The sequence below is a fragment of the Monodon monoceros genome, unplaced genomic scaffold (genome assembly GCF_005190385.1).
Source record: "Monodon monoceros isolate NGI ecotype Baffin Bay Population unplaced genomic scaffold, NGI_Narwhal_1 Super_Scaffold_16, whole genome shotgun sequence".
Classification (NCBI taxonomy): Eukaryota; Metazoa; Chordata; class Mammalia; order Artiodactyla; family Monodontidae; genus Monodon; species Monodon monoceros.
Window position 1 is genome coordinate 4,439,273 of NW_021703772.1, and position 21,654 is coordinate 4,460,926.

Here is a 21,654-nt window from a genome sequence, read left to right on the forward strand (position 1 = left end):
CATTGTTTTGCTGTGCAGACAAAAGAAGAGAGACCTCTCCCCACTCATTTTGAGAACAGCCCACTCCACTGTAGTGGATGCTGAATGAATGGGGCCCCTCTGATGCCCCCTTCAGGGCCAAGGGGCTCAATCCCCAGCTACCCAGGATGCGGTGCTGACCCCTCACACTTAGTCCCTCCCCAGGAACTGTTCAGGGTCTAGGGGGGTGCTTCAAGTGAAGTGAGCCGCCGCCACAGGGCATGGGCCTTCAAGGACAGTCACATTAGGGACTTCTCTGGCGGTCCAGTGGTTAAGAGTCTGCGCTTCTACTGCAGGGGGCACGGGTTCAACCCCTGGTTGGGGAACTGAGATCCCGCAGGCCTGCACGGTGCAGCCAAAAATAAATGAATAAATAAATAAATGAAATGAAATGAAATGAAATGAAATGAAGAAATAGCATCATCTTGGGAAAAAAAAAAAAAGATAGTCACGTCAGTGTACAAAGACCCAGCCCCGCACCTCCCAGGACAACTCTGAAGTGTTCTCCTAGCTCCTAGGCTCCCTGTGGGGTCAGCTACCACTCTCTTGCAATCGCATCCCAGTTCAGCTCCCCTTCTACCCAGTTCAGCTCCCCCTCTGCCCAATTCAGCTCCCCCTCTACCCAGTTCAGCTCCCCCTCTACCCAGTTTAGCTCCCCGTCTGTCCAGTTCAGCTCCCCCTCTACCCAGTTCAGCTCCCCCTCTGTCCAGCTCAGCTCCCCTTCTACCCAATTCATCTCCCCCTCTACCCAGTTCAGCGCCTCCTCTGTCCAGTGCCACTTCTCTCCCTCCCTCCCTTACAGGTGATATTCCCAACAAACCACCTGCACGTTCTCCGTCTCAGTGTTTCCAGGGAACCCCACCCAAGGGACCAGCTATTTGCTCTGTCTCATGGACTTACAAAGCTTTCAACCTTGTTACCTTTGTGATATTTTAAAAAGAGTCTATTTTCCCTTTATGGAGATGAGTTGAAATATTCAGATGTTTTTATATGAGGTCTTTCCCAAGTTTTCTGACTATATATATGGGGCTGGCAAGTGAGAGATGACCAAGTGTTATAAAAATACTCACAGAATAACCATACAGCTCTGCTCTTGTGGTTAGGGGTTAGGGTTAGGGGCGAGTCAGTATCTGCAAGTTAAACAAAACTCGTTTCCTCTGTTTCCTGCCTTACCCTCTAACCAGGATGAATAATAGACGTCTTTTTCTACAGGTCAAAATACTAATTTCAACACAAGGATTTGAATAGCTGGTCTCAGGAATGCTTCCTGATTCTTTAGGAATGGTTTTAGAATAAGACTTTAAAAGTCAGTGGAAAAGGTAATCTGATCTATAAGAAACATACCAACATCATTTAACTGTATCAAGCTTTCGTAGAGATTAACATTTCACATTTTAATAATCGCATTGTCGCTGTGTAGACCTGTACTTTTCATATAAATTCATTTGTAAGTAATTCTGAAGGGTTTTCCCCATCATTTGCAACTACTTCATAAATGCTGATGTCCTCAAACTTTGCTTTTTTGTCCAAAGCCATTCAGCATTAAGTGACTAGTTAATAGCTAGTTAGTAAAACCTATCACTTAGTAAAACCTATCACTCAACAGAGACCAGACTGTGTAGCAGATACTTTCAGATTTTTATGGAACAAGCTTCACTAACAGTGAATTTTAATGTGCAAGTGTCAAACTCACTCATGCATATTTAGAGGAAGAGATGCTTAGAATAAAATTGAAATTCTTCCAGTTGTCCCTTTTCTTAGGCACTGCTTCAAAATTATCTTGCCAGGTGGAGGAGGGTTTTAAAAATTAACTGTATCAAGTGAGCTGTCTTTTGGGTTTGGGTTTTTTTTTTTTTTCTGGAACAAATTAGAATTTTACGGGTGCAGGCAGAACAGTAGGGCAATAGGTGGTCTATGGGTTCCCTGGAAACACTGAGATGGAGAACATGCAGGTGGTTTTTTGGGAACATCACCTGCAAGGGAGGGAGGGAGAGAAGTAGCACTGGACAGAGGGGGGGGAGCTGAACTGGGTAGAGGGGGAGCTGAACTGGGTAGAGGGGGGAGCTGAACTGGGTAGAGGGGGGAGCTGAACTGGGTAGAGGGGGAGCTGAACTGGGATGCATTTGCAAAGGAGCATAAATATCCAGGGAGTAGCTGTTGGGAGGGGCCTGGAGGGTGAGTGGATCGTAAGGCTGGGCGGGGGCAGTATTCCAGGCAATCTCCAAGCCACAGAACCAGAGGACAACTTCAGAGCATGGATGACAGGAGGCCAGGATAGCTATGCAGTGTGTGGAACCCGGAAAGGCTGCAGCAGGCAATGAGTGATCCCTTGGGGGGCCTGGCAGAGACTTCTGCAGAGAGAAGATGGACAAAGAGAAGACCCGGTGAAAAGGCTGAAAAGACAAGCTAGACTAGGAGAAAGTATTTTCAAATTATATATCTGACAAATAATTTGTATCTAGAATATATAAAGAATTCTCAAAATTCAACAGTAAGGAAAAAAAATGTCTTTCTTTGAAATCTTTTGTTTTAAATCCATCTCTAAAAGTATTGAGGATTGCAGATAAGGAGATCCCCTTAAACGAGGGCTTTGATAGAGGAGATGCTGGTGGCAGAAGGACATTTTCTGCAGACCAATAGCGATCTCTGCAAATATGCTTTCAATACCAACATAATTTTATTTGCCTCACTCTGGACCTCATGTTGGCTTTAGAAACAAAAATACAGAAAAAGAGCACTCTGTAATCCATCCCTACGATTCTTTTCTCTTTCTTGTTTTTCAATGTTCCGTATGTTCCACCATTTGGAGCTACTTTCAGTGGTTTTGTCCTGCCCATGACACATGCTCACGCAAATACTAAGGAGTCTTCTGTAAGTTTCCTCCAGCCATAAAATGACCTGACGTGGTGCTCACTTCTTCTGGAAAGATCCTTGGACCTTTCCACATGCAGCACGATTAGCTTGAAAAGCTATTGTTTGTCTGCAGTGCCCCCCAGCCGCTCTGTCCACAGTGCCCCTTGGCCCAACGAGGTGCTCCACATTGAACCGTGGAGCCAACCACGTTCTTATATAATTTTAGAGTATTTCAAACCAAATTTTGCACTACTTCACACAGATGGAAAAGTGAGTGTCATGGGTTTCCAGAGGCTGCTATCAGGAACAAGGATTTCATTATGGAAATATACATACCGAGCATCTTCTGTGTCCACTGAAGTGCAGTAAGAGAGGGGATATAAGGAAGTGAGAGGCTTCTGGGCTGTAGAGGCAGGGGCTCTTAACCCAGGGAACACGGACCCTATGGATACACACCCTGAAATTGTACGGAATTATGCGAGATGCATTCTCCTGGGAAGAAGATGTATGGGTTTTCTTTGTGTTTTCAAAGGATTCTTCCCTCTACAAAGCTCAAAAACCACTGCATATGGAAAGGGCATATTGGGTTGTTTAAGGGAAGGGCCAAGAGAAGCACTGCAGACTCAGAAGAGAGTGAGGCTCTATAAGCATTGGAAAAGGTGGAGGCTTCCCGGAGCGGGTGGCATCTCAGGAGAGCTACAGGAGTGTACGCACATCTCGTCATCTCAGGGGAACAAAATGTCCTGGCCGCTGCCCCGCCTCCTGTCCTGCACGTGCAATCTCTTCTTCCCACAGCAGCCAGAGTGCCCGGACTCCAGTGTAACTCTGATCAGCACTGCTAACAAGGCTTGAAACTCAGGAGCTGTGCAGTATTTATTTCTGAAGGAATGAGGAAGTACTCATGAGGACCCTAGGGTGGAAGTGGTAGATGGAAAAACATGGAAAAGATGCAGGAGATATGGCAAAGGATAACCAGCCTGGTGGACTGGTTGTTTGAGGTGGAGACGGAGACCAGGAGTTGAGGTGGCTTCCAAGCGTCTTGAGCAGCAGGAACTGGCTTCAGAACCTTGATGGTGGGACATCCAGGTAGATGTCCAACAATCAGCTGGAGGTTCAGCATGAACTCAGGTGGGGTCAAGACATGGTGTAGTTGCAGGAGTTGCCCCTGTGCAGGAAACCCTAGTGAAGGCGGGAGGATGGGTGGGTTTTAGGAAAATCAGTGTGGGTATATGTTGGAGGATCTGGATTACATCCATCTATGAGGGCAGGGGGAAGAGGTGAAACCAACCAGGGAGATGGAAACAGCCTGGCGCAGGGAGAAATTCAGCACGATGATTCTCCTATTTAATTTTCCACCTGGGTGAATTTCTAGAAGGAGGAAAGGAACATTTCCCTTCTGTTCCCCTCAGTCCATTCACCATGAGAAGTGAAAACTAAGAATACGATGGAGGCAGAGTCAGGAGACTCTTTAAAGAGAAGGGACCACTGGTGTCAAATGCCGCAGAAAAGTCAAGGAGGAAGCTTGAGAAAGAAAGTGTGGTGACGAGCACATCACTGGGACTATTTCAGGAGAGTGGAGCAAGGGCGGCAGGTGACAGGCAGGCAGGGGACTCTGGCTGAGACATGTGGGCAGCTGGTGGACACACCTCCTTCAAGAAGTTGCAAAATGATGACTTTAGTTGAGAGAGGACTTTAGGATGGGGAAGAACTGTAAATGTGCCGGGACCAAGGGAAAAGTGCCCCTGGCCTGGGAGAGCTTAAAATTATCAGGAGGTGATGCCGAATAGAGTAAGACAAGGTTTCTGTGCAGCAAAAAGCAGTCGAGGAGAAGCCGGGAGAAACACAGGCATTTGAAGAAGTGAGAAGAGTGTGGAGAAGGGGAGCCCATTGTATTCAAATGGCCTCTGTCTTCTCAGTATAACAGGAAGCAAGTTTGAAACTGGTGTGACACTGCTCAGCTAAGAAGGACACAGCGAGGTACATGCAAAGACAACAGGCAGGTGGAGAACCCACTTACACGGGGACCGTCTCGGGCTTCAGTTGCTACAGCTGTCCCACCGCACCAGCTGGGTGTAGCCCGGACCAGAACCAGACTGATTCAGGTGGACTGTGTTCTCTGGACCCTGATTTCCTAAACTGTGACTTTCTGGAAAGGTCATAGAGATTTCCTTCCAGGAGAAGTAAGCGCTAAAGACAGGAGGATCCCGGGATTCCTTTGCTGGCCTGGCCCTACCCTGCCAAGGCTCATCTCATTAGCATATCAAGCATTATATAACGTCACTCAAGCAGTACGTGTTCAACGGAGAGGGGAAAAGAATCACTGATTAGCAGAAAGAGAAAAATAAATAGAAGTTGCCCTTGCACCCATGACCCAAAGTTAATGGTCATTAACATGTTGGTGTATATACCCTTCCAGAAATTTCTTTATGCATATATATATATATATATATATATATATATATATATATAGTTTCTTAAGATACATTATTTCCAGTAACTGTTAATTCTCACATCCTGTGGAGATGTGAAGTCAAGATACAGGTAAGGATTCTAAGCAGGAGCATGTCAGTTAAGCTACGAGAAGGCTGAGTGTTAGCTTGAGCTAAGTCTTCTTAAAGGGCAAGGAGGTCAGCCAGGTGGACAGAGGTAAGAGTGGCTCCCCCAGCAAAGGCGGCCTGTGAGGCCTGCAGAGGTGGGCGCGGAGCCTGGGTGGTGGTGAGTGGGCTGGGGAAGGAGACAAGCTGGCGGTCTGGATGGCCTGAGGGAGAAAGTAGTATATTCCACAGTAATAGCCAGGAAGCTCCTTCTGACAAGAATTAAACCTAGATATCCACAGAGAAAATTGGGACAGATGTATTGAGGACATTGCTATACATTTCTAGACTTCAAATTGTAGGTTTTGTCGGGTCTGCCGCACGTCTTTCATGTGTGAAGGGCCAAAAAGGTTGAGTAACTGATTCTCTAGTCTCAATGGAATGTGAGAGCAGAAAAGGCAAATGACATTCTAAATGCACGCTTGAAAACAGTTATGAGATGATGAAGTATTTTTACAAGTCAAATTTCATGAGATATCACATTATTTTCATACATGTTTATTTTTAAAGGCAGTTTTTAATGATGATAGCTTCTGGGCTGATTTTTTCACTTCTGGACCTAAAAGCGGATTATAATTTCACTCTCAGCTCCGTGGGAAGTAATCAGCCTCTTCCCAGTCACAGCAGCCTCACTCCTACCCCAGGACAGAGACCCTAAGGGAACCATCAGATAATCTGAAAGCCACAAGCGATCGGTTGGACATTTGGACTTGTATGTTAATAGGTATATGCTGAAACACATACCCCCATTTAAAAAACGGAACAAGGGGCTTCCCTGGTGGCGCAGTGGTTGAGAGTCCGCCTGCCGATGCAGGGGACACGGGTTCATGCCCCGGTCCGGGAGGATCCCACACGCCGCGGAGCGGCTGCGCCCGTGAGCCATGGCCGCTGAGCCTGCGCGTCCGGAGCCTGTGCTCCGCAACAGGAGAGGCCACAGCAGTGAGAGGCCCGCGTACCGCAAAAAAAAAAAACGGAACAGGGACTTTCCGGTGGTTGAGTCTCAGCGCTTCCACTGCAGGGAGCACGGTTCGAGCCCTGGTCGGGGAACTAAGATCCCGCGTGCCGCATGGTGTGTCCGAAGAAATTAAAAAAAAAAAAAACCGGAACAGTTGTGACCCTACTTGAATTTTGACACTTACCCACTAATGTGAAGTGCCGACCGTCCCTCCACCCACAGACCACCTCAGATGCACACGTTGGCTAATAGAAAATTTCAAGAGGGCTTCTGTTCATCTGAGTCCCTCTTTAAGCCAGGCTAGAAATCATCCTAACGGTTAACATTTGGGGAGGGGCGTGGCCAGGCACACTGTTTACCTCTGTCTGCTCTCCTAACTTCACCAAGACAAATACCTAGGATACGATATTTGACAATGAAAAATCTTTTGGAATCCTCTGCATTTTTCTCTGTATCGCTATCTCATTGGTGATGATTAAGGAAAAAAATTGTGTTGTATAAGGACCCATGTCACACAATAGATGGTAACTTACTAAAAATTGTCAGTTTCCGTGATATTTACAACATTTCTGAACGAATGCAAAGGCTGGACATGTCTAAGACGCTGTCTCTTATTGGGACTCACTGGGCCTACTGGGTGGCAACACCAGCGCACTCAGGTCAGCAGACAGTGAGATGGAGCCAGGGCGCGTGGAGGGCTCAGGACCTGGCCGGCGTGGGCTGGAGCCAGGAGTCGCAGGACCCGGGTCCACTGGGACCAGCTCCTCTGTCCACCCCCTTCTCTGAAGAAGGCCGTATGGTGGCTGGGACCACCTGCAGGCAGAGTCCCCTGCCTGCCTGTCATCTGTGTGCCCCCGCCAGTGCAGAGGGAGCCAATGCGGCTGCCCAGTCCAGCTCCTCGGGGTCAGGCTGCTCCAGGAGAGGCGCGTCTCTCTGGTTAGAACACTCTCCAGCCATTCGGCTGAGCTGGGAGTTGTGCCCGAGAAGCTTCCATCAGAAAGGGATGTTGTTCAAGGCAGGCACCATTGACAGGTGCAACTGTACTTGTATGACCCCTTCACGGTGAAAGATTCAGAAAAAAAAAGTGACTTTGGAGTTGAGAGGGTAAAACCTCCTCATGGAATTTCTCTCTCCCAATAATTGTCAAAATGAGAAAGATATTAAGTGTTTAAAACAGCAACCAAAGGAAAGGATATGTCCAATGAACTATTGACCAAAGGAAGAAGTATCTCTGAAAAGGAAAGCAGACGTGTTCCATCGTGCTTTCTCTCTGGTTAAAAGGTGTCTCCTGTGACGGCCAGTTATGTCATTACCACGTGGAAAGTCGTGGGAACCGCTAACGTCCACTGCCATTCTGTGCAATCAGGATCAGATGTTTCCAAAACTGGTCTTAACAGTGTTTTACTCCCCTTGAGAACTTGATATTTATTCTAGAAATAAAGCTGTACAAATAGACCTATAAATCTTATTTTTACTTACATGCGTTAAACGCCTAGAGAACAGGCCTGATGCTGGTTCCATATGGGGTACAAAACGTCAGCAAGACGGAATCCTCCTCCATGGGGGCCCACAGCCCAAGAGAGCAGCTAAGACAGGAACACAAACAGCCCATAATATGCACAGAGAAACAGGCACCAGGAAGGATGAGCAGATCCTGCTGAGCAAGGGGAGAGTCTTTTTGACCTGGGACAATCCAGGACAGCTTCACAGAGGAGGGGATATTTGCCTCAGACCTAAGAAGAATTTTCCACAGAAGAAGATGGGACAATGAATTCTGGTCAGAGATAGGTGGGCACCCAGACCCCCTCCGGCCTGTGCCCGTGCTCCAGCCAGAGTCATGACCCGACAGGCAGATCCATTCATGCCAGGCTCCTGCGGGGACCCCCAGGTGGCTGCCCTGCTCTCAGACCAAGTTCACACTCTCTGAGGAACACGGCTCATGGGCCTTCCAAAGCCCGTCCCCTCTCTGTGTCTCTGTCTCTGTGTCTCTGTCTGTCTGCTGGCCCTGTTCCGTACGCCCCTGCCCTACTAACTTCCAGTTACCAAAGGCAACGCGGCCTTCCAGCTCAGACTCACACGGACTGGTCCCTCTGCTGAAAGCGCTTCCATGATGCTCCCCTTGCTTTCCCTCCCCCCGCCACACCTCTACCCATGAAGGCGCACACTCACCACCTGTAGGGGCTCCCAGAGGCCAAATACAGGACGATCTGAGCATCTAAAACCAAAAGAGAAACAGCACATCCGTCAGCAGCGCACTGACTAAAAATTACAAAAGATCCGTGAATGCCTGGTGATACCCAGGCAGGGAGAGAGATGAGGAATATCTCTGAGAGTATTCATTAGCTGTTTTAGATGCCCCTTTCTGTCCACGAATCATCTGTTTCACCCAAGGACATGGCTTTTTCCAGCACTGGTCTTCTCCGTGCTTCTCGGGCTGATTCTTCCCGAATGCCTGGGTGTCCCGGGCTGTGTGAGTGAGTGGGGCTCCTTCCCCCGTGAGCTTTGATTTCCTGTGGGTCCTGGAAGGTGGGTCAGTTGCGCCACAGGCGTGGAGCCCCCAGGAGTTCTGGGTCCAGGTTCTCCCCCCGCTTCTGCAAGGCAGGTGGCCTCGCGAGGAGGCTGTGTTAGCCCCTGCGTGTTCTGTGAGCTGTGATTCAAGCAGGTCCCCCGTGTCACCCCACCCCCGCAGAAGGCAGAGTCCTCCCGCCACCCTGACCTCCTCCTGGGAGCTCCCATCGCTCTCGTGAGCTCGTTTCACGTGTCTTCCCGACTGCCACGTGGAGTAGGGGAGGAGAGGTAGGCGGAGATCCGGTACACGGGCGCTGCCGAACCACGGCCCATGGCGCGTGGGGTCCCAGAAACGAGGGCACGTCCTGTGCCCAGAGTCACCAGAGATGCTCAGCGTCTTATTGCCGCTCCTCCTTCAAGCTGTACAGAGAGCACTTTGATTGCTTTGGGAAACTGCCCATAGACATGGTGTAGACCAGCATCCTTCCTTTTGCCCTTTGTGGGGTGACAATAAGCAGGATTTTGGTCATCGGGCACCAGACTCTTAATACAGTACAAACATTATTGCCCAGAAACGTCAGATGGGGCTTTGCGAGGTATGGCTCTTCATGACGCGGAACAGCCCTGGTGGTGTAGGGCGGCTTCTGCTGGGGGCCGGGGCAGACCCTCCAGCTGCAGTGGCCGGTGTCCCTGCAGCTCCGATCTGGCTGCACAGGGGCAGCCGGGACCAAGGGTGGCGTGGCCGGGCTCTCTCTGCAGCGGGGGCCCAGGGAAGGGAGGCTGGCAGGACCTCCAGCTCAGGCTGGGGCTCAGGACTGGCTTCCTGGCCCAGGGAGGGGACAGGCAAGCCACGAAAGGAGCAGCCCGGGTGCTCCTGCAAACCACCACCTGACAAGTGGCAGAGCGGAACACAGACGGAGAGCAGCAGCAAACCTGGGTCACGGGAACATGGCGAAGGAGGTGGCAGGACGTGGGTGGGCATCAGCTTTCAGAGCAAGGAAGGAGCAGAGCATCAGAGGACAGGACCAAACTCGGGGTGGGGTACCCCAGGGAGCCTGAAGGTAGAGCCAGGTCTCCAGACCATCCCCGCCCTGGTCGGTGGACACAGCACTCCCTGCTCAGACTGGTCAGCAGAGAAACTGCCCAGGTGGGCAGACGAGGGGCTGGACCTTCACCGCACACACCAGAAAGGAGTCTACGTGCTTTTCTGTAGCCACAGCAACCACGATGTACATGCGTCTTACTGTCTGATCGCGATAGGTAAACTCTGCCTGTAGTTAACAAGTGTATTATCCCACTTTCACAGGACGAAGGTGAGGGCTGGCAGATGCCACCGAGTGTTTTCCTTCATACGACGCGAGAAGGAAACAACGCATACAAAGGTCAGTTGAGCAGAATAGGTGTGCTTCTGTCCACCCAGTGCGGCCTCAGCCTCTGTTGGGCAGAATTTGGTGCCCAATCACGAGAGGCTGCAAACATGCAATTCACAGCCAAGACCTTCTGTCCGTCTCTCTTTTAGAATTCCTTTGGGTGGCTTCAAGGCATATAACTGGTAAAAGAGGAAGATGAGAACATAATCTAAACCCCTGTTCTGTTTTAAACCCTTGAGACTCCAGCTGAACATTCTCTTGCTAGGAATGAAAGGGAAGAAGGATTTTCCCTGGATTGTTTAAATTAAGAAAATCAATGCCGTATGTACAGTAAAATGTTTTAATCCTATTAGACTAAGACTCGTGCCTGAACACTGACACCTAAATCTTTTCTCCCATGTTCAGCATACTTAGCAGAGTATAATCTGGCTCATTCGGCGAGTGTATGAATTGGTCTTTGAGATACTCTCATTATACTTTCCTGGAACGGTTACCCAAATCCTGTGGTTCCACTCCACCCTCACAACAAATCCCAACACAGAATGACCTGCCAAGGTGACCCTGGCCATCAGTGTTATTTGGAAATTCCTGAAAAATGCAATAAGGGCGTGAAGTAGAATATTTCCAAGCTCCAGTCACATGCGTGCCTCCTTCCTAATTCTGGTCTTAGGTGGACAGCACCGCTACTGTTATTGACTTAATATCTATTTTTAATCGATGCACGGTTTTTATCCCAATTAATTGAGCCTCATTCTCAGCAACTATATCAAAAGTCGTTGCAGGTTTGATATGCCGGTTCTATAAAATAAGAATGTCTGTGGACTTCCCCCCAGCAATCCAGCGGTTAAGACTCCACACTTCCACTGCAAGGGGAGCGGGTTCACTCCCTGGCCAGGGAACTAACATCCCGCATGCCGTGCAGTGTGGCAAAAAAAAAAAAAAAAAAAAAGAATGTCCGTGTACCTCCTGAAATTCTTTCACTTACCACTAGTGGCAAGGGTCCCACTCTACCTGAGATGCTGAACGAAGGCAGAAGTACAGGGGTAGGATGACCCCAGGAGGATTTAGCGACTGCTTTAACTGGGGAGGAAGGAGGTCAAAGGGTAAATTAACACTGATTAGGTGCCCGAGACGCAGAAGGCTTTGTGTTTTCGTTCCCATCTTACTTACCTTTATAACAACCAGGAGCGGTAAACATCACTTACCCACCATCAGCAGTTCTGATCTTCTGTCAGGTCTACTGATAGAAGACCTGCCATCATTCACGTTTGAGAACATCAACTCTTTTTCTTTTCCACTATGGTTTATTACAGGATATGGAATATAGTTCCCTGTGCTATATACTGTAGGACCTTATTGTGTATCCATTCTATATAGTTTGCACCTGCTGACCCCAAACTCCCACTCCAACCCTCCCCCATCCCCGCCACCCCCTTGGCAGCCACAAGTCTGTTCTCTATGTCTGTGAGTCTGTTTCCCTTTCGAAGATTAGTTCATTTGTGTCATATTTTAGATTCCACACGTAAGTGATATCATATGGTATGTGTCTTTCTCTGTCTGACTTACTTCACTCAGTATGATCATCTCTGGGTCCATCCAGGTAGCTGCAAATGGCGTCACTGCATTCTTTTTATGGCTGAGTAGTATTCCATTGTATATAGGCACCACATCTTCTTTATCCGTTGCTCTGTCGATGGATATTTAATTTGCTTCCATGTCCTGGCTGTTGTAAATAGTGCTGCAATGAACACTGGGGTGCAGGTATCTTTTCAAATTACAGTTTTGTCCAGATATATGCCCAGGAGTGGGATTGCAGGATCATATGGCAACTCTGTTTTTAGTTTTGAGGAACCTCCATGCTGTGCTCCATAGTGGCTGCACCAACTTACATTCCCACCAAGATAATACCAACTCTTTAACAAACAATGGTGCCAAGCAATCACTATCAAAGCATCCATTCACTTACATATTCACTCAACAAACATCGATTGACTCCAGTGTGCAGGTGCAATGCTAGCCTGGAGCTACAAAGCTGGCACATGCCGTCAGCAGGCTCACAGCACACCAGGTGCGGTGGCGGTAGATGGGTGGGGACAGTGGCACAAGTTGGATGGCTTGTTAGGCTGGCCTCAGCCGCCTCCGAGGGACCTAGCTAGGAATCGCAGTAAGTCACAGGCCTGGCTGTGGTGCCCCCGGAACTCAGGGCTGGGTCCCAGACAATAGCTGCCGTTTGTGAAGACACCACTTCCCATGACGTCATGTATTGGTCTGTACACGCTGGCTTTTGTTTCCTATTCTGCATATCTGTCACCAACCTTCGAGATAATTTTCCAGGCCTTCGAACGCATTAGGTAATTGACCAGCTACTCTTCTTCTGAACACCTCCCTTCTGGAGCCCTGCCAGCTGTCCTCCTTGGGGCTTCCTTTGCCTTCTCTGACTGTCACCCCTTCATTTTCCTGTTACTCCCTCATTTTGGTGGAGCCTGTCCTACTGGGTGTCCTGAGAGGGGCTGCCGGTGGGGAGTCTTAGGTGCCAGGTACCTCTCAATGCACTCGCACTCGGGATTTGGAAGGCCTGGCTCCCTTGGCCTCTGATGTAACTGCATATGGAGAAAGAAAGAAAAGTGGGGAAGAGCAAAATTCTCACCTACCTTAACAAGGAGTCAGGAGCCCGTGTCTAAAATTGATGCATCAAGAAGCAGCAGTATATGCGTATTATCTAGACATTGGGAGAGAAACAGACAAACAACCAAAAGAGCCCCCGTGAAGCTAGATCACTTCACGCCCCCGTCCCCTGGCCCCCCCACCTCAGGGCTGTCGTGCTTTCTGTTCCCCTTGCCTGGAATGCTTTTCCCTTCAGGCCTTCTCCCACCTCACCTGTGCCCGCCCCTGACCCCACTTTACTCACCTCCCTCTGACTTCCGTGTGTGTGTTTGCTGTCTCCCCGCAGGGGGTGGGAGGGGGGCGCCAGGTCCATGAGGGAAGGGCATGAATTTCATAATTTACAAATAGATCAGATTTATGAATAAATCTGAATCTAGTCAATGCATTTTTGAATGAATGAATGTGGGAATAAATGCCACTGGACAGTGTAACTGGAAGGCAGAGTTTTTTTATTATAATCTTTTCAATACTCTGACTTTAAAATAAGGTGCATGCATTATTTTGATAAAAACAGTAATTAATTTGGGGGACATCTAATGTTCCCATGGGAAGCCTGCAGACCCACCCAGCAAAGCTCTTGAAACGACCCACACCTGGCGTGTAATATCTGTTTCCATCAAGACTAAGAAAACACAAGCCACTGGGGAGCAGGAAACATGAAGCGTGATTTTCCTAGTTGGCTGTTGGGGCATTTGATGAGCTATATGTAAGGTCTTCGGTAACTTACAGAAATTAAACGTTTTCACCTGAGAATTCTTTTCATAAAAATCAAAGGTTTTCCTTCTCAGATGAAACATTAGCATTTTAATCACTGAGATTAAGCGCCCTCCTCGGTCACCCCTCATCGTGCAAAAGCTGCCGCAGCTCCCGCTTTCCCAGTTCTGGGATAAAAGCTCATTCTCTGCTGTAGGAAAGAGCGGGCCGTTGTTTTCCTTTGAGAGCCATGAACAGCTTCCTGCATTTAGAAATGTCCATGAAATTCTTGAAGGGATTGAGAAGGGCCCTGTGCAAAAGTGTCCTGAGAAAAACAAAGTCGCAGTGGAAAACTAGGTCCATTTACATGAACTAGAGGTGAAACCGGGAAAGGCTGCTACAAACTGCTTTATCTGTAAAATATAGTTACAGCTCCAGAAATGGGAATGTCACTGCTTTTACATAAATAATCCCATCTTGCTTTCCTTTCTGTTGAATATTCTGTGTTCCTTTCATTTTGAAACGCATTGCTTCCCAGTCTTAGTAAATCTATCCCGTGAAAAAGCAGTGTAGCTTCCTTTAAATAACAAAGCAGTTTTGCTCTAAAAGATCTTAATGAAACAGGTGGGTTTTGCTGTGGGAGGAGATTTAGTCATCATACAAGGGGGAAATCTGCTAGGAAAGAGTTGTTATTAGTGAATAGCATGTTTTAACACAGTTATAGTATTTTCAAGGGGGAGAGCTTACAATTTGAAACCCATAAAAAAGAAGCATTATGTTATTCCTGCATTTCAAAGTTTTCCACAGTCTAAGCTTATGTAAATTTCAGAAAACGTACAGAGAAGGGGCGGTTGCCTTCAAGCCCGTGAGCCAGCCTCGCCTTTGTGTACTCACACCTTCCAAGCTCACTGCAAAATCCCCCTTCTGTGGGGGGAGGGCGGACAGGCACTCAGGCCAGAGCAGAAACTGAGGTCACCCTCAGACAGGCATACAGGAGGCACACCCTCAAACCTCTCCTGCCGTATCATCCCGTCCCATCGTCTGAGCCCTAGCGGCTGGGCCACCTCTCACGTGGCCACCCTGCTTGGGAAGGACATGTGGGTGAATCAATTCTATGAAAATTTTACCCCCCTGTGATGTGTTTCTTGTCGATTTCTTATAAATCCACACTAGCCACCCTAGAAAAACGTTTGGGTACTTCCATCATCCTCATTTTCAAAACTCTGCCCCTGAAACTTTGCATCACCTGTCGGTTTCTCCTTGCTGTCTTCCTGGCACAGACTGACCAGCCAAGGACTGGCCCCGTCCAGGCCGCACTGCCCTTGGTTGGCTGGTGGGAGGCCGGTGAGCCTAAGAGCCCTCACTGGGCCTGAAATCCAGACAGGCCGACCCCTCTGCCCAGCTAACTGTCCAGGAAGTGAGCCAGGCCTGACCTGTGTGTGGCCATCACCTTGTGATGCCCCCTCTCGCTTCCAGAGATCTCCATGCCAGCCTCTGGGAGCAGCGTCAGGGTCTCCAGCCTGTGGCTTGTGGAGCCGACCCACACTTTGGGAAAACTGGAGCTGCACAGCCGCATCCCGTCTTGCTTCCCTTGCATCCTGTGTGGTCCTGACTCGGACGCCGCTAAGAGGACACGCCCAGTGGTCCTCCGCCTCCTCACTTCCACCTGCCCTCTGGGCACAAGTGTTTTTAGAGTAGCCGCTGTCCTGCCTGGTTCCTCGCTCCTCAAGAGGTGGAGACTGTTGACAAGGAAAGGGAAGACCGTAAGACCAGCAGCTGGAAAGCGGTAGCATGGGGGACCCACCTGCCGGGGCTGCCGCCTGGCTGGAGCCCTCCAGGCGATGCCCTTGCCCAGTCGCCCGTTCTTGTGCATCTGCATCTCGTCGCCCTTTTGCTCCATCTCCCCAGGATCTGCAGCCATTCCTGGCTCACACCACGTGCCGTCCCTTCTCCTTTCCTTTCTCGCAGCTTCTGCTCATCCCCGGCCTCCATGATTTACGTGGAGATTCCACCCTCCTCTCTCATCTGTTTGCCCACTTGACTTTCCGAGAATCTTCTCTGCTGTCCACCTTCACAGTTGACACCTCCTGCTCTGTGCGCCCAGATGTATGTTTCTGCCTGTGACCGTGACTGTCCTCTATGGCTTGTCCTCTAATGCCACCCTTCTTGATGAGCTGTGTCGGGGGACACAGTCCTGACTAGTCTCAGGATCCCGTGCGGTGCTCGTAGGAGAAGCTGTGCTTGAGAAACTTCCATCCCATCGTTCACCGCCTGCCATCCAGGCCCTGCACGACCCCCTTTCTTCCCAAGCCATAGCCATTGTCAGACAGAGGTGGGGAAACCCCTGCCTGGGGCCCCGTGGCCCTCGGTTGCCTTCCCGAGTTGCACGGCATCCGTGCTCCAGGGACGCGCTCCCGGCAAAGTGGCCCAGCGGAGTGGTGGTTGCAGGTTTGGTTCCAGAAATTTTCCATCACATTCTGAACACAAATTCAGGGAAGAGATCTCATTTCCCAAACTGGCAAGTCTTTTTCCCCTGGGAGATCCCCCGGATCCCGCAGCCAGGATCCAGTGATCTGCACCTCTGTGCAATTTGGAATTCCCCTTCTGAGAAAACAGGTTTATTTCCATTTATTCCAGTGATACAAAATTACCCTTATTTCCTCTAGAGTCACATTTCTCTAACCATCCTCCTAACTGCCAGGCAAAAGGGAAATGTAAAATGTGTATGATTTCAAAAACATCCAAAAAGTGATACAAAAATAGAGCCGTTGAATTAGGGGCGAGTAGTGGGTACTTGTGTATTCAGTGTTGGCTTTTACTAGGAGCCACGGTAAATTACTGGTGAGTTGAACTAGCAACAAAATCTCTCCTATTTTAGCACATCATTTGAAGAATAAAAATAATGTAAAACATATTACAGAGACAGTCACCTATAACTGTATAATCCCACAATTAACATATTATTTTTTACATGTTTTTAATCGTATGGAAGAATACTGTTTGTTTCATACTTTTTTATTGGATCTTTACACATTAGCAGTTTCCTTCTTTATTTTTTAGATATTATACAGGCACAATCCTTCTGTTTGGGAAGTGGAGAAGGATGTAGAGCAGAAAACTGAGTTTGTGTTATATATCACAAAACTGCATTCCTTAGTGTCAACCACAAAGGAATGGGCACTTGCCATCTACCTCTACAAGGATTAAATCATGAGACACTGTGGCTGCTGACTTCCAACACCCCCTGAAAGGAGTTCAAGGTGGAGAGCATACATGAGGCCCTCTGTGCTCTGGGAAAAACTGGCAGAGCAGGTCTTCAGAATAGTTAGATATTTTCAGGAGAAGATTTTTATGAGCCCAATTCTTGTATCTCCTCCTATCTAGAAAAGCACTAAAATCCTTCATGGTGACGACTGCTCCTCGAGACTAGCAGGAACCTTCTGCAAAAAAATATGCTCGATTGCATGTACTCCCCCTTCACCAAAATCACATATATGCTAACCTTCCCCCCTGCCTCTTTAGAGCAGTTTCTCAGAGCTCTCTGAGACGCTGTCTCCCGGGCTATAATCCTCATTTTGCCCGAAATAAAACTTGACTCACAACTCTCATGTTGTACATTTTTTTTAAGTCGACATTAGTCTTCACGCTGAAAAAATTTCATTTTCTTTTTCTTTATCCTTCTGGAGTGCAGACCTGTGGAAGAATAAAGATGAATCGTGGAATGTCCCCCAGGGCTATGATCCCGAACTGATCAAAGAGGACAAACGGAAAGAATTGGAGTCGGAGATCAGGCTGCAGGTAAGACTGCTTTTATGCTGTAGTCCCAGCAAGTCATTCGCTGCAGTGCTTTGTTACAATTTCCTGTTAATAACCTACTCAGAATTTAAGCTATTTTTAACTTCACAAAGAAAACACAAGTCATGCGAAGTCACCTAAACCTTTTGTATTCACCTAGGTTGACGAGCTGATGAGACAGGAACTAAAAAACTTAAAACTAGCTGTGAACAGAGAGAGGGAATTATCGGGCAAAACAGGAAGGAAGAAAGGAAGTAAAGAGGTGAGTGGTCCTTATGCACGGGAAGCAGAGGGCAGATCCCAACCATGACCAGGAGCCCGGCCCCCGCGGGCGGTGGCCCATCCATGCGTGCTGCCTGCGGACCCCGGCTGTCCCAGGCTGATTCTCCGGGAAACGTGCCTACCTTTGGTGAATTTACGTCGGTCCACCAGGTAGCCCTCAGGGCTGTGGGCTCATAAATGAGATAAATCCAACAGTCTGGGAGTAACTTCCCCAGTCCCCCATCACTGCAGATCCGTGGTACCCAATCCCCACAAGTGGGAGGAGACCTATCGGAGGAGCTGGGGCATGTGTCTCAAAGGCCCACCCGTCTCTCCCTGTAGAAGATCTGTAGGGGAAGCCAGTGGCAATGAGCAGGTTCTTTGTGAGTCGGGGAATCCGATGAATTGAATTTTCAGTTACCACCCATCCGTCTCATAGTGGTTTAGAGTAGCCAGTTGGATTCCAGTATTCCATGTTCACATATTAGGGTCCTGAGAGATAAGAGAAAATATACATATTGGTGTCTGCCCCTGCTTGTTGGCAGGGAGCTCCTGGAACCCTTGTAAATTCCTAAGTGACTGAGTAATATTCCATTGTATATATGTGCCACATCTTCTTTATCCATTCATCCAATGATGGGCACTTAGGTTGTTTCCATCTCCGGGCTATTGGAAATAGAGCTGCAGTGAACATTTTGGTACATGATTCTTTTTGAATTATGGTTTTCTCAGGGTATATGCCCAGTAGTGGGATTGCTGGGTCATATGGTAGTTCTGTTTGTAGTTTTTTAAGGAACCTCCATACTGTTCTCCACAGTGGCTGTACCAATTCACATTCCCACCAACAGTGCAAGAGGGTTCCCTTTTCTCCACACCCTCTCCAGCATTTATTGTTTCTAGATTTTTTGATGATGGCCATTCTGACCGGTGTGAGATGATATCTCATTGTAGTTTTGATTTGCATTTCTCTAATGATTAATGATGTTGAGCATTCTTTCATGTGTTTGTTGGCAGTCTGTATATCTTCTTTGGAGAAATGTCTATTTAGGTCTTCTGCCCATATTTGCATTGGGTTGTTTGTGTTTTTGTTATTGAGCTGCATGAGCTGCTTGTAAATTTTGGAGATTAATCCTTTGTCAGTTGCTTCATTTGCAAATACTTTCTCCCATTCTGAGGGTTGTCTTTTGGTCTTGTTTATGGTTTCCTTTGCTGTGCAAAAGCTTTGAAGTTTCATTAGGTCCCATTTGTTTATTTTTGTTTTTCTTTCCATTTCTCTAGGAGGTGGGTCAAAAAGGATCTTGCTGTGATTTATGTCATAGAGTGTTCTGCCTATATTTTCCTCTAAGAGTTTGCTAGTTTCTGGCCTTACATTTAGGTCTTTAATCCATTTTGAGCTTATTTTTGTGTATGGTGTCAGGGAGTGATCTAATCTCATACTTTTACATGTACCTGTCCAGTTTTCCCAGCACCACTTATTGAAGAGGCTGTCCTTTCTCCACTGTACATTCCTGCCTCCTTTATCAAAGATAAGGTGACCATATGTGCGTGGGTTTATCTCTGGGCTTTCTATGCTGTTCCATTGATCTATCTTTCTGTTTTTGTGCTATTTGTAATGAGGTGGATAGACCTAGAGTCTGTCATACAGTGAAGTAAGTCAGAAAGAGAAAGACAAATACCGTATGCTAACACATATATATGGAATTTAAGGGGAAAAAAATGTCATGAAGAACCTAGGGGTAAGACAGGAATAAAGACACACACCTTCTAGAGAATGGACTTGAGGATATGGGGAGGGGGAAGGGTAAGCTGTGACAAAGCGAGAGAGAGGCATGGCCATATATACACTACCAAACATAAAATAGATAGCTAGTGGGAAGCAGCCGCATAGCACAGGGAGATCAGCTAGGTGGTTTGTGACCACGTAGAGGGGTGGGATAGGGAGGGTGGGAGGGAGGGAGACACAGAGGGAAGAGATATGGGAACATATTTATATGTATAACTGATTCACTTTGTTATAAAGCAGAAACTAACACACCATTGTAAAGCAATTATACTCCAAAAAAAAAAAATTCCTAAGTGATAAGCACACTGGAAGCGTCTTTTGTTACAAAGAGGCAATGCTGGGTGGGTTCCTAGATGGTTCCCAGGTGGGGGCTGGTTACAGGGAAGACCAAGCCATGATTAGAAGCCTGGAATTCTCAGCTCCACCCACCCCCATTCTCTAGAGAGGGGACAGGAGATGGAAATGGAGTTAATAATTGATCAAGCCCCCATGAGGAAGCTTCCGTGAAACCCCAATAATAATGGGATTTGGAGAGTTTCCAGGTGGGTTAACACATCCACATCCTGGGAGGGTAACACACCCCAATGTCACAGGGGCAGGAGCTCCTGCACTCAGGACCCTCCCAGACCTTGCCCTACATACCTCTTCATCTGGCTGTTCTTCTGTATCCTGTATCATATCCTTTAACGAACTGGTGAATGGAAGTAAGTGTTTCCCTGAGTTCTGTGAGCCACTCTCACAAATTAATCATACCTGAGGAGGGGTTTATAGCCGGTTGGTCAGAAACATAGGTGACAACCTGGACTTGGCAATTGGCATCTGAATTGGGCTGGGGAGCAGTTTGGTGGGACATCACCCTTAACCTGTGGGATCCGACTCTATCTCCAGGTAGACAGTGTCAGAATTGAGTTAGATTGCAGGACCCCCCAGCTGGTGTTGCAGAAAACTGCTTGGCGGGGGAGAACCCCGCACATCTGGCATCAGAAGTGTTGTGAACATGGTCCACTTTGATCCAGAGCCAGCCCTACCTCTGGGGCCAGGATACTCCAGGCAGAGGAGCTGGCAGGATTGTGGGCAGCCTTTGCCCTTTGAAGGCTTTCTCAGGTTTCCATGGTCCATCAACTCTTCCTGGGACTCACACACTCCCTCAGAGTTTACCACACTCCCAGCTACATTAGTGACTAGTTTTGCCAGCCCAGGGGCTGTATGGTGTCTTTACAGTGGCTCTCTCCTAATGCTTTTTGTGTTGACTTTACAGTTTACAGTTTAACTCTGATTCTGAATGTCCTTCATGGGCCTCTACTGAGGCTCCATCTCTGTAGCCCACTGAGGACTCTCTATAGGCTATTCCCTCATCAATAGGAAATAAATATGCCACCCATTGACCCTATTAATGAATTTCACGTCTTCAGAAAGTGATACTTTCATGACGGAACATGGAAATCAAGCCAAACAAAACAGAAAATGAAGCCAGGAGGTGACTGTACTCCTCCAGCTGAGAATAGGCTTCCTCCTCTTACCCAGCACCTGATCATCAGTCTGGCCCAAGGGCACCCTCTCACTCCTCGCAGCCTGGTGTCTGCCCTCACCGTCTCCTAACTCGTGACATGTCACAGGGTGAGAAATTGCTATGAATTTCTCTCTTGGAATTAAACTGGTTGAACACACAATAGATGCACTCAGGGTACCCCAATGGATTGATGGTAATTGTGTAACTGTAGAGTTTTCAGTTCTCAAAATTCCAATCCAAATGACCTTGGGAGACATAATTATGATTTAATTTCGTAAGCTGAAACTTAATTAGCTATACTAAATCCCCTCCTTAAGAAGACCATTAGCAGAAGGGGAATGGGCAACCTTGAACATAGAAAAGGAGAAAGAGGACTCAGAGGGATAGAATTTGACACTATTATTTCAGCATTATACAGAAACAGTGACTTGATCAGAGATTATACAGCAGCCTGAGTGCTCCTTTCGAAATACAAATATGACCTTAGCACTCCATGCTGAAACCCTTCAATGACACCCCGGTTCCCCCAAGGATAAAGATGACAGGCTTACAAGGCCATGACCAACCTTGCCAGTGTCCTCTTCTTCAGGCTCATCACCCACCTCTCCTCCCTGGCTGCACTCCAGCACGCTGATCTTCCTCTTTGTGCC

General features: G+C 48.0%; 1 protein-coding gene across 1 annotated transcript in view; it reads left to right on the plus strand.

The window, feature by feature from the left end:
* IQCA1 (IQ motif containing with AAA domain 1) overlaps positions 1–21,654 on the plus strand; it is a 167,901-nt gene that overhangs the window by 74,164 nt on the left and 72,083 nt on the right. The window contains exons 9-11 of the mRNA XM_029225692.1: positions 10,235–10,310; positions 17,347–17,453; positions 17,611–17,712. Of these exons, the coding sequence (XP_029081525.1) occupies positions 10,235–10,310; positions 17,347–17,453; positions 17,611–17,712 (285 nt within the window). The remainder of the gene's footprint in view (positions 1–10,234; positions 10,311–17,346; positions 17,454–17,610; positions 17,713–21,654) is intronic.